The sequence below is a fragment of the Grus americana genome, chromosome 1 (assembly GCF_028858705.1).
Source record: "Grus americana isolate bGruAme1 chromosome 1, bGruAme1.mat, whole genome shotgun sequence".
Lineage (NCBI taxonomy): Eukaryota > Metazoa > Chordata > Aves > Gruiformes > Gruidae > Grus > Grus americana.
The window spans coordinates 158,619,628-158,632,606 of NC_072852.1; the positions used below are offsets into that span (position 1 = coordinate 158,619,628).

Here is a 12,979-nt window from a genome sequence, read left to right on the forward strand (position 1 = left end):
CACTCATGTGGATGAACACTTTCATTCAAGAGACTAATTCTATGTAGCTAAACCATCAATGGTAAAATGCTACCATTCTCTCAGCTAGGTAGTTCTGGTCTCATGAGATTCTGCAAGGATTACAAGCTATGGCCACTGAAAGGAGCTTCAGACATAGGTACCTTCCTTTTTCAAAAGAGCTTATAGAAAAAGAGGCGCACTCTTCTCTACAGACATCAAACTTATTTCATGGGATAAATAAGATTTAGGTGCTTATCACATTTAACTCAACTATCACAAGACCATAAGATGGACTGAAGGCTTCTTTCTTTTCTCAAGCCTGGGTGTAAACAGCAGCATTATTTGTAAAGCTTGGCAACCCCCTAGATACCAGAAGATCCCAGAATGACACTGTCATTGCCATTACAGAAACATTCATCATTACAGATTAAAGAGAGGAAAGGCAACTCTTCACAATTCAGTGCTTTAATCTGTTTTCTTATTCAAATTTCACTCTAATTATTCCACAGATTTGATTTAATATATAGCTATAAAAAGATATAGAGCTATAGACAGAGAAAGGCAGCAAGCAAGCACATTATCCACTGAAAAAATGACTTTAAGGAAACTTTCAAATTAGTGAGAAAGCTGCTCTTTGTTTATCCTCTAAAAAAATTAAGCAATATTAAAAACTTTGGAAGCATATAGGATATGCACTTTGGTAAGTGTACTCTGTGCAGTTTGATAAGCCTCAGTGAGTTTACTTTTGACTAGAACTACAAACTGCATACATCAACAAGCATAATGCTCTCTAAACAGTCACCTCTTAAAAGAGCTTAATTAACAGTTAATTTTGTTTAAAGATTTAAATTCAGATTTTTCTCCCATGATTCAACATCTGGTATTTTATGTGGAAAAGATATATGAACTACTGTTATTTGTATTTTAAAGCATTCCATAGCCATCCTATTTTTGAAGGCCTTCTGATTAAACAGGGATAGTATCTTAATGCTCAAGGGAAGTCATTCTTCTACATTTGACTTCACAATGGTATTTATTAGTCTTCTACTAGTACTTATCAGTATCAGTATAATGCATTTCTTGCTTCAAACTGGAGGAGAGAATGGCAGAGTAGGGAGAAAGATGTAGAAATTTTCTATCCCTTAGCTAGTTGTTACATATCGCTGTTCAAAGCTGCATTATGTAAAAGAACAAAAAAATGCTTCTTACAGACCAGAAAAAGTCAACGATCTGTTTTCATTCTGTGGTCAGGACAAAACTTGGAGACAAGGGAAAGAAAAATAAGTCAGATTGTAACTGCATTACAAAAGTTAGGTTGTGAAAGAAGAAAGGTGCATAGAACCAATTTGGTTTTCACACGGTTGTTTAGCACATGCCTCTCCATTAGAGACCAAGGGCACTTCTAAGGGTACATCAGCTTCCCAAGCCACGGCAGTAGGACAGTCTCTACATCTGTGGGGATCAATTCCAACAAAAATCATCACTGAATTCTGAACTTCATATATATCACAGATTCAGTAGTCAGAAAGGATTTTTTTTTTTCCTTAAGTCCAGACACACTGAAGACAGGAAGACATTAAGTAAAAACCCATACCCAAGGGTTGTTCTGGGTTTTGTTTCAGGTTTGGGGGTTTTTTAGATAAAGTTAAGTTCCCCAGAGTAGCTCTATGAGTAGAAAATTATGGATTAGGCATATGATTCTGTTGTATGTGTCTAGTAAAACAAAGACACCTGCTTATTCTGTGGAAAGAACCCACTGACATTTTTATCCAGTTATAAAAGAATTAACTATCTTCTGTGGAAAATTAAGCTATTTCCTGGCATAACCTCAAACTGATTTCACACAAAATAGAGACGCTGTTGAGGTATGGGCTGGATGAGTAGTCAGGTGGATTGAAGCCTGCTGAATGGCCAGGCCCAGAGGGGCTCATCTGAAGCACACAGTTGGAGGCCAACAACTAGCAGTGTACTCCAGGGATCAGTACTGGATCCAGTCTTGTTCGATGTCTTCATTAGTGATCTGGATGATGGGGCAGAGTGCACTCTCAGCAAGTTTGAAGATGCCACCAGACTGGGAGGAGTAGCTGACAAGGTGCCATCCAGAGGGACCTTGACAGCCTGCAGAAATAGGCTGTCAGGAACCTCATGAAGTTCAACAAGGAGAACCGCTAAGTCTTGTGCCTGGAGAAGAATAAACCCAGGCACCAGTACATGCTGGGGGCTGCCCAGCTGGAAAGCAGCTTGGCGGGAAAGGACCTGGGGGTCCTGGTGGACACCAGCTTGAATGTAAGCCAGCAATGTGCCCTTGCGGCAAAGAGGGTTAACTGTGTCCTGGGCTGCATCAGACATACTACCAGCAGAACAAGGAAGGTGATCCTTCTCTGCACTGGTGAGGCCACACCTGGAGTGCTGTGTCCAGTTCTGGGCTCCCCACTATGAGAGAGACATGGACATACTGGAGAGTCCAGTGAAGGTTCACGAAGATGATGGACTGGAGCATGTCTCCTATGAGGAAAGGTTGAGAAAGCTGGGACTGTTCAGCCTAGATAAGAGAAGGCATTTGGGGGGTGAAAGGGGAGGAGGAATCTCATCAATTTGTGTAAATACATGCCGGGAGGGTGTAAAGAGAAATCCAGACTCTTTTCAGTGGTGCACAGTGACAGGACAAGAGGCAATGGCCACAAACAGAAACACAGGAGGTTCCCTCTGGACATCAAGAAATACTTCATCACAGTGGGAGTGACTGAACACTGGGTACAGGTTGCCCAGAAAGGCTGTATAGTCTCCCACCCTTGGAGATATTCAAAAGCTGTTTGGGCATGGTCCTGGGAAACTAGCTCCAGGAGGCCCTGCACCAGCAGGGAGGTTAGAACAGATGACCCCCAGAAGTCCCTTCCAGCCTCAGCCATTCTGTGAAAACAAAAGTACTTTCAAACAACCAGAAATGCCCACCCTGGATTTCTGGTAGTATCATGCACATAAGTGCAATCTAACCAGTTCCCTCCCTCCTCAACTAAAATAAAAAAAAAGAAAAAAAAAAAAAAAAAAAAAAGAAAAAAAAAGAAAAAAAAAAGAAAAAAAAAGAAAAAAAAAGAAAAAAAAAAGAAAAAAAAAAGAAAAAAAAAAGAAAAAAAAAAGAAAAAAAAAGAAAAAAAAAGAAAAAAAAAAGAAAAAAAAGAAAAAAAAGAAAAAAAAAGAAAAAAAAGAAAAAAAAGAAAAAAAAAGAAAAAAAAAGGAAAAAAAAAAGAAAAAAAAAGAAAAAAAAGAAAAAAAAAAGAAAAAAAAAGAAAAAAAAAGAAAAAAGAAAAAAAGAAAAAAAAAGAAAAAAAGAAAAAAAGAAAAAAAAAGAAAAAAAAGAAAAAAAAAGAAAAAAAAAGAAAAAAAAAGAAAAAAAAAGAAAAAAAAAGAAAAAAAAAGAAAAAAAAAGAAAAAAAAAGAAAAAAAAAGAAAAAAAAAAGAAAAAAAAAGAAAAAAAAAAGAAAAAAAAAGAAAAAAAAAGAAAAAAAAAGAAAAAAAAAGAAAAAAAAAGAAAAAAAAAGAAAAAAAAAGAAAAAAAAAAGAAAAAAAAAGAAAAAAAAAAAAAAAAAGAAAAAAAAGAAAAAAAAAAAAAAAAAAAGAAAAAAAAAGAAAAAAAAAAAAAAAAAAAGAAAAAAAAAGAAAAAAAAAGAAAAAAAAAGAAAAAAAAAGAAAAAAAAAGAAAAAAAAAGAAAAAAAAAGAAAAAAAAAGAAAAAAAAAGAAAAAAAAAGAAAAAAAAAGAAAAAAAAGAAAAAAAAAGAAAAAAAAGAAAAAAAGAAAAAAAGAAAAAAAAGAAAAAAAAGAAAAAAGAAAAAAAAAGAAAAAAAAAGAAAAACAAGAAAAAAAAAAAAAAAAAAAAAGAAAAAAAAAAGAAAGCTTTCCACGGAGTAGTCACCAGTCACACACACAAAAAATAAAAACAGGACTTGTAAATTAACACTCCTAATCCTACAACAGGACCTGGACTTGTCTGTGAAAAATATGAAAAATGTGCACATACCTTTTTGACTGACTGGGTCACAAAAATATAAACATGCTTTCCATGCTGGAAAACATCTTAACACCATGTAAACTTAGGACAGGGCAGGGTAAATATTCAAAACTTGTAAACTAGGAAGGTGTCACAGTTGCATTCCCAGAAAAATGTATTAACTAATGGAGCTCTTATGGATCAGTGCTCTGAAATACACTGTATTTTATGTATTTGCTGCTAGTACACTGATGCCTCTTATAAGTGGAAGTATCAAGAAGAACAGTTTTTATTTTGGCTTGGGTGGGTATACTGCTCAGATCTCAACACAAATCTCTGTTCTAAAAACAAAAGAAAAAACCAGAACATGCAATCTCTTGGATCTGTTTCACAGGTTTTGTTTTGCAAATTAAATTATGATTAGAGTTTAACTCCCTTGTTAGAGATTCATTTAGTGAAGATTTTATACTCTATTCATCAGGAAGCTGCACATTCACATGGGATTTTAAATCATCTTTCTAAATGTGATCTGCGTAATTTTCAGATGCAGTATGAAAAGAAAATTGCAGCAATGTGCATTAAAATCCTTCTTGTAAAGCCTAATCACATTCCCATGCAGTTATTACACTAACACCAGAGTAAGTTAGCAGGCTCAGTCACCAGTTCACTGTTATCAAAACAACAGGTTACTGCAACAAATGGTGTTATTCATGATTCTTATGTCTTATTTCTGTACAAGAATCCTGACTATTTTGCATGTCACTCCAGAACACAGTACCTTGGAAAACAAAAGAATGTAAACAGCCTTACAACTTAAGAACAAAACAAGAAAAAACCCAGTAGCCTTATATAGGTAGCCTATTAAAATTTTTTTTTTTTTTTTTTTTTTTTTTACAATGACTGTTTCAACCTCTGACTGCTGGCAGAATATTGTGTTACCTAATGTAAAAATATGAGAAAGCAGAATATTAAACACTGCTATGTTAAAAGTCACTCACTCCCTACCCAAAATGTCTTATACACTCTCCAAAATTCTTTCAGTAAGTTCTACTACCTGCTACATCACTGTACAAACTCTAGTCTATAATGAGTTATATTCAGTTTGGGTAGAATCATGAACTGAGAGAGTTTTCAATCAAGTCCATCCCTCCTAATAAAAAACTGCTTGCTACAGAATGTTTTTTAAGACTGTAATTAAGCCATCTGTCAATTCAGTAACTTGGTATACAGTTAGATATTCAATTCTATATCAGAATGTTAGGTTTGTATTTTCTCAGTTTGCAGACAGAATAGAATAGGCAGAAACACTTGCCACAGAAAATCTAGACCACAAACACTGAAGATTGCTGAGTACTTCATAAAAAGAAAAGTTACAGACCACTAATCACCACATGCATTTTTACAGCGCTTATTGCAGAAGTATCCAGATGCTCACATGCCTCTCAGCTTTGAATTACAGTAGTGTTTTGTCATTCTACCAGTAGACATACTTAAGGTGCTAGAGTAAATAACTCAGGACTAAGGAGGCAGATGAAGGAGACAAATTAAAAACCAATACTGGTAGACAAATTCTTTAAGTCATATGCAAAAAGACTTAAGTATATCTTTTTCAAAAACTAACATTCAGTACCTTTTTAAATTTTCCTTGTCGCTTTGCTGCAGACTGCCCCTGGGAGTTAGAATAACATACTGTAAGAAAACATGCACACACCACATAGGATGGAGACACCTTCTCTGTACAATTATGTTTATACTTTCAACCTACAGATTTTTTTAAACTTTTAGAAGTCACATCTGTGATCAAACATGCTCTTAAAGCATGCTCTTTCAGGTTTTTAAAAGTAATTAAACAATGCATTATTGTGTATACAGTCCGTTATTCCTGTAAGACAAGCAAGTGTTGTTAACCACTTAGCTTAAATTAATAAATTACAGAAATTTAGCCTCGAAAGTGTAGATTTTAGATTTTGACTGTTTAGTGGCATTGTTCTATTTCATAATAAATATACAGCAATTAGATATATTTTCCCTTACATTGCATCCACTTGCTGACCTAGAGACAACTTTGCTGCCTAGGCCTCCTTTTTTGTCTCCTGGTACATAGTGAGGTTCACTAAAGGCAGCAGAAAGTATCTGATGCTATTTGATACTTTTTTCCAGTGAAATATGACCATAACAATAATGCCTTAGACTATGACATGAGACACACCTCGGCTAGAATTTCCCTCCATGTAAGCTCTTAAGTATTCTTCATCGCATGAAATTTGACAGGCAATACCTACCTACCTCCTACTTCCCATCCCAGAAATCACTGTATATAACCACTTAGTCTGGTTTAAAAATAAGATAGATGAGAATTACAACCAATAGTTCAACGAAGTGCAGAATTCAAGTTAGGGAAACTATACTACACACTAATGGATTTACCATGGATTTCATAAAAGTATACTTGCAACCTTGCAGGAATCACAAAGAAATATAAACCTAAGTATTTTAGTGTTCTTAGTTACTGGGGTTTTCATCATTGATCACAAATTCTCCTGACAGACACTATCTAACCTGCAGCTACATGCAATCTGCCCCAAAAGTACTACCTACAACCAAATCAGATTGAATGAACTAAACTTTTCTAGTCAGCAAGATCTAAAGGTATGTGCCCACCTACCCATAGAAACTTATTTTCAATGAAAACATACTCTAGTTTTATACATCTTATCACATCTTGTGATATGGACACAGATGAATTACCTCTAAATAGTAACAATTACCAGGATTGATTCAAATTTATTCTTGGCTTTGCCATCTATTTAAAGATAGCTAAGGGATCTTCTAAATACCTTAGCACCAGACACACACAAGAGAGATCTGGTTACTATAATCACTGCTGCACTACAGATTCATACAAGTTAGCAAACAGTTTTTACAGAATGCTGTATTATGAGCAAAAAACCCTACAGCTTTTTTCTACCATCACATACAAAGATTTTACATCATTCCATTGGAGCATACAGCTACATTAGTGGTTGACAACATCAGTGTGCAGCTGGTAAGAATATCTGCTTATACATTTCAGTCAGCAAAATTCCTACTACTTTGTAACAGTAACACGTAGGTGTTAAGAAAGCACATATTTTTGCTGAAAACTGTATGCATGCAAGGAAGAGTATACCTGTTTATTAGAGAATCAACATGCACAAAACACAATATATATGCACATATTTTTCATTCAAAAATTAGACTAAGCTAGGTAATTAAATAAAATCACTTTTAAAGGCTGCCACACCAATAAAAAAGCAGTTGCTTCTACAAATACAAGGATTCAGAGTGAAATAATTACAATTCAAAATTCAGAAAATGAAATTTTAAATTATAAGATGAAAATAAAAATAGAACTCCTTAGAAGTTATTCTGACTTTATAATGTAACAACTGTTTCTAAAATGCACTATGTTACTAAGCCTAGTGCTCTTTTAAGTACTAAAACAGCACTTCCCGGCATGCCATCGACTCACTTCAAAAGTTTCAGAAAAAGAAGCCATCATCCATTTCAAATACTCACAGCTTTCTTTCCAAGTTCTGTTTTAGACAGTGTAAGAGCTCCTGCAAGATAACATCCTGGTCCTGCTCCTTTAGGTATTCTATTCAAAGAAAGAAAGCTCAGCATTAAAACCAGGTTCATTCATGTTCCATGGGGACTACAATAAAGAATCCAAACAGTGAAAGAGCAACACAAGAGGAATTACCAAACCTAAACCGGTAGACACTATCAAAGCATCACTTTAGTTAGGTGCAGAGGCAGCTGGTTAGATGTAGATGAGAAAAAACAGGTCTTCAGTAACTTACTTGTCATCAGGCAGAGATGTAACAAAGAACGGCTGACTGTGTTTTGGTGGTAATGTCAAACTGTTGGATTTCTTCTTCCCTAAGAGAGCAAGGCTATGGTTTTCATAAATATCTAAGCTCAAGGTACTAGACAACCTATGAGAAACAATAAACGGAAGGTCTTTGATGCGATCCAGCTCACTGTTCTGTTCATGACGAATTTGTAACCGAATAGTGTAATCTCCTTTTTCCAGTTTCACAGAATACTGAAAGAAAGAAGTTCTCATAAATGTCAAGATTTAATACTTCATCATTCACAAAGAAACCCAGAAATAAGACTGTCGTGTTCTTCTTGAACCAGATAGCTCTAGCCATTTAAAATATGCTAGATATAGCTAAGTTTTGGAATCTCCTGAAAACAGTGCTTTCAAGACTTGATAACAGCCGAAACGCATTTTGGGTTGACTGAAAAAAATTAAGTTTCCAGGCCACAAAATAAGCTGACATAATTTGTTCCTATTCTAACACTGTATTAACTGCTCAAATAATAATAATTCTTGATAAACTTTCAGTTCAAAACCTCTAGCAGGTTTGCTTTGATACACTTTGAATTTACTATGTAACTGTGGTTTAGATCACAGGACACCTACTGTCTCAAACATTGTACCAGCTTTCACACTAAGGGACCCAGTATTCCTGTGAGATCTGAGGCCGCAGTTTAAAGAGCTGACAGACTCTTTGCTATGAGCTTTTTATGTATTCAGTTAAGAATATGCAGATAAACTCTCCATTTATTTAAAAAACCCAACAAAACCCTGCCCCCCACCAAAAACACCCAGCCTCTCAAAGTCTTAGTTTTGAAAACATTCTTTCATTTCTATCAATCTAAAAGGGCACCACGTGGACATTTTAAGCAGTAGCATGCTGTTTGCTGCTGCTGCTATAATACAAAAGGCAGTCGTAAATAGAAAGGGACAATAATTCAGAACTACCCTGTTCCCAGAGTCTCCCTCTCCTGGGTTAGGGAGTCATGCTTCCTGTTTGTATTTCTTCCTGGATCAAATAATTTTGAATTGCTTTATAATTGTTCTATGATGCACAACACCAGATATTTACAGTGTGGTGGTCCACCAGGTGTAAGTAACAGACTACTTTGGTGATTTTTAGATTTTAGCACCTTAAAATGCAGGCTAAGGAAGCGACGTTTAAATAATGCAATTTCTGAAATTCATTTATAAGATTCAAAAGACATGTGTTAAAGTTCGTCTTTTGTACACTTCCAGAATGATCAATCAAAATAAACATTACATTAATGAAGTTTAACTGATTTTGGATTGGTAAAATATGGTTTCAAAGCCAAACACTATGGAAAATGTTTCTCTTTTTTTTTTCCCCCCAACTCTCCTCCGCACATGATCCAGACACATGGTCTGTTCCAGCAGAAAGAGATTCCCACAGAGGGTACAGTATCTACAAGTCTTGTGCAAAAAACTCGCCTTGAAAGATCATAACAAAGTAAACCACACTACAGCATTTAAAAAGCTGTTTGAAAACATCAACAGCACAGAAGACAGCCTTCATGGATACAGAAGCCTCTGATCTATTAGCAGACAAGTCAGACTACAGAAAAAATAATGGATCCTTTCCACCTTAAACAGAAAAAAAATCATTGTTGTAAAAAATCCAAACATAAAGACAACAAAAACTTGATTTTACTTCTTGAGAAGCACTGGTCAAAAAATCACAAGAACTCACCAGTTAACAGCTTTTTGCAGAAATAAAACACACTGTAACTCTTTCTCCTTCCTTGGAAGAGAAAGAAAAACTCATAATGTTCTATTTCACAGAAACAAACCTGTCAATCACTGCTTTTTCATACAAATATATCACCACTCAACCTGTCTTCATGTGAAGATATAAGAACATTATAGCTATGCATCAGGAAATGTTAGGAGCTAACAGTAGGCCTGGGACATGAAAAAGAATAAACATTTTCATGCGTTGCAGAAAACAGAAGGTAAAATAAATACAGTACTCTGTACCTGGTGTGGATAAGCATCTCCTGAACCCATTTGTCTTTTGTTCTGGTCAAAAATAATCCAAAGCTGACTATCAAATTCAGATTCATACAACAATTCACAAAGAAGCGGACAGCTTGGAGTCACTTCTCCACTCTTCGGCTATTAAAACAAAGGTCAAAACATTTAATCCATTATTGATTAAAACAAGTAAAATCATTACACATATATTCAAAAGGATACCTGAACTAAAGCCCATTTCAAGCAACAGTAGCTCCTAAACAGAAGCAAATCAGAATTCTGACTGTAGAGTCTAGAGTGTGAGTCTCGACCTCGTTTCTGACAGAAAGCTAAAGTGTGGTTTTAGAAAACATGCTGTATTTCTGAATTACTTTTCAAAAACCAATCACCCATAACCCTTACCTGATGGAAGTTATAAGTCAAAATCATCTCATACAGTTGACGATTATTTGGTAAAATATCTCTGGAGCCCAAAGGTTTTATTTTTGCACTCACTGGTCTGCAGTTAAACAGAAACAATGGAAGGTACTATTAAGAAACATGTATCCTCTATCAAAATTTGTCTTGCTTAAGCAGAAGCATATGCTGAAGTACAACTGAATTCAGCCCATGCAATAACATCTCTTAAAATATTGTAACTATCCAAGCAGCACAAACTTCCCAGTTAAAATGAATGTCAGTTAAAAAACAAGGTTTAGTGACATCACAGGCACTGTCAACGTAAGAAGCCAACAGAACTTAGCAAGAGTGTCTAAATGCTCAACATTACAGGCCATAAAAAAAAGGGGGGGAAATCAACAGACTTCAGGAATAGGAAAAAACCCCCCAAAACCAGGTTACTTTATATCTCTAGTATCCATGCTACAATCAGCACTTTTATTCATAGATTGAAAGATTAATGGCACCATAATTAGAGGACAGAATAAATAGTTGATAACTATTTGTTACAGAAGGTTTTATCAGAAGATGATTTGTAAGAGGCCTTACAGAAATCAGAGTAGTAACACAGCAGAATGTTAACACACACCTATGTAGTGCATGTTAACTCAGATACAATTAGGACAAGCTATTGTTTAGAGCAGCGCAAACACTTTAGAACTTAAGCAACAAAGAATATAGGCTAAATAACAATGATATAGGAAAATCAGAGCTTCAGAAAAAAAGCAGCAGAATGAGGGTGGCCTGGCATCATTTAAGTTTACATTTAATTCATTCATTAGGGTGGCCCAGTATCGCTTAAGTCTACATTTCGTTCATTCATTCTGACAACCTTTAATTACATGATCAAAATTTTTCTGTAAGATCTTGTCAGGTCTTTCATTGCCAAGAGTGCAGACTAGTCACCCAGTAAAATATCTGTGCTGGGTCAGACCACAGGTCCATTTAACCCAGGTTTCCTAGTCTGGCAGATACCAGACAGACTGCTGACAGAAGAACAAAGTAATACCACACATGATAGATACATCTCCCTAATACTCACCCTGCCTCCAAGCATTTGAAACTCAAGAGACTAAATGAGAAGCCATTCAGTACTGTTTTTTTCCCCCCCTTTGTGTTATTACTTCATTCAAGAGACACTATTCATACGTTAATGTAAATACATAAATACTTCTCATTAGTTCACTTAACTGCAGTTCATTTACTGTCAGATGAGTGCCTCAATACTACAAGGAGGTAACAGCATCTCCATTTTACAAACCAAGAATAAGGCAAAGATATATTAGGGGATTGTTTTATTTCCTCACTTAAGGCATATCAAATCAGGTATTTCTGAATCTAACATTGGGTGGCATGTTCATTAAACATCAAACTCTTAGCAACCTCAATTCCATATACAAGTATCCAAAAGTCCTAGAAAGAGCCCAAGGTCTCCACTGAGAGGCCCAAATAATGGAAAATTTTGGATTATTGACTACTGTGAAATTGTCAGGCCCAACTCTTAAAAGTACTGCTTAAACTGTATGGCATTTCTTTCTCCTCCTGAAGTGACCAACTTTAGTAATTGCTGCACTGGTTCAGAATATTCCAACAAAACTTTTCCTCCAAATCAGCATGTGTCAAACTGACAAGACAAACACAACTTTCCACACAAAATTCTGCACCCCATCCTACGAACACTTCCAATAAGCAAGAGAGAGAAGACAGTCTTCCCAGGTTAAAGTTCGGCAGGATCTGAAGCAGCTGATTAAAAAAAAACCAAACCAACAGTAGCACCAAATAACTCTACAATTTGTTTCTTTAGATATTAAAGTGCCTTTTACCTCTAAATGTCTCATTTGGAAGCAATGGAATACTTTTTTTTTAAATTAGCTTAAGGAAAAGAATTTGTATGGAAAAGCTCACCATAATTCTCAAATTTTGTCAAAAGGAACCAAAAAAGAAGAATGCTAAGAAATTTTATTAATTGATGCTTCCAAACCTACTTAAAATTTGACGAGAATATTGTTGTTATCTTAAATTTCACTGTTAGCTTGTTACTGCTTTAACCACATACTAATAGTTTTCCCACTTTCCCAATACAGTTCCCCAGAAACTCTACCTGAGCGTTTGAACCCAGCTTTTCAGATTTATGCATGGAGCAATATCTTCATACTTCAACAGGGACTGAACATCAAATCGTACGATGCCTTCTGAAGCATGCTAAAGAAAGAGTATGTAACAATTACACTTCTGTGCACTTATAATGTCAGATGTGGACCATCTGACATGTCCCTCAAAAACACAACGCAAGCTGTATTTATCTATACTCTAATTGAAAGCGTCACAAAACTTATCTCTGTTTTACAACAGTCTTATTTATATTCCCTTCCCCTTAAATTAAGTACTTTGTACAGAAATGTACAAGTCACAGTTTGAGCAGGGCTGGGTTTTGTTTGTGCATTTGAGACTATTTCCTTTGAATATGTAATTCAATAAATACAAGTATTCATCTAGAATCTTCAAACAAGTATTTTATGGTGCTTCTGCTTAGGATTACTATTGCAGAATAGTTTAACTTTGCAAAAAAGAAACAATACTACATACACAGGCTAATGATGGGCGAAATAATTTGAAAACCTTTTTTCTAGCAGTATCTCATGACAAAGCCACGAGTATATCAGTACTAAAATTTTTTTTTTTTTTTAATGAAAGT

General features: G+C 35.1%; 1 protein-coding gene across 4 annotated transcripts in view; it reads right to left on the reverse strand.

The window, feature by feature from the left end:
• The window catches only part of TPP2 (tripeptidyl peptidase 2), a 55,736-nt gene that overhangs the window by 15,435 nt on the left and 27,322 nt on the right, over window positions 1-12,979 (reverse strand). For 3 of the 4 annotated variants that reach the window (XR_008578851.1, XM_054838662.1, XM_054838681.1), the window contains exons 19-24: window positions 12,386-12,486; window positions 10,249-10,345; window positions 9,850-9,987; window positions 7,829-8,073; window positions 7,545-7,623; window positions 5,617-5,655 (exon numbers count right to left, since the gene is read on the reverse strand). Coding sequence is in view for 3 of the 4 variants with exons in the window: in XM_054838662.1 (XP_054694637.1) it covers window positions 5,617-5,655; window positions 7,545-7,623; window positions 7,829-8,073; window positions 9,850-9,987; window positions 10,249-10,345; window positions 12,386-12,486 (699 nt within the window). In the remaining variant the exon portion in view is untranslated. The remainder of the gene's footprint in view (window positions 1-5,616; window positions 5,656-7,544; window positions 7,624-7,828; window positions 8,074-9,849; window positions 9,988-10,248; window positions 10,346-12,385; window positions 12,487-12,979) is intronic. The other variant, XM_054838672.1, reaches the window with a different exon arrangement.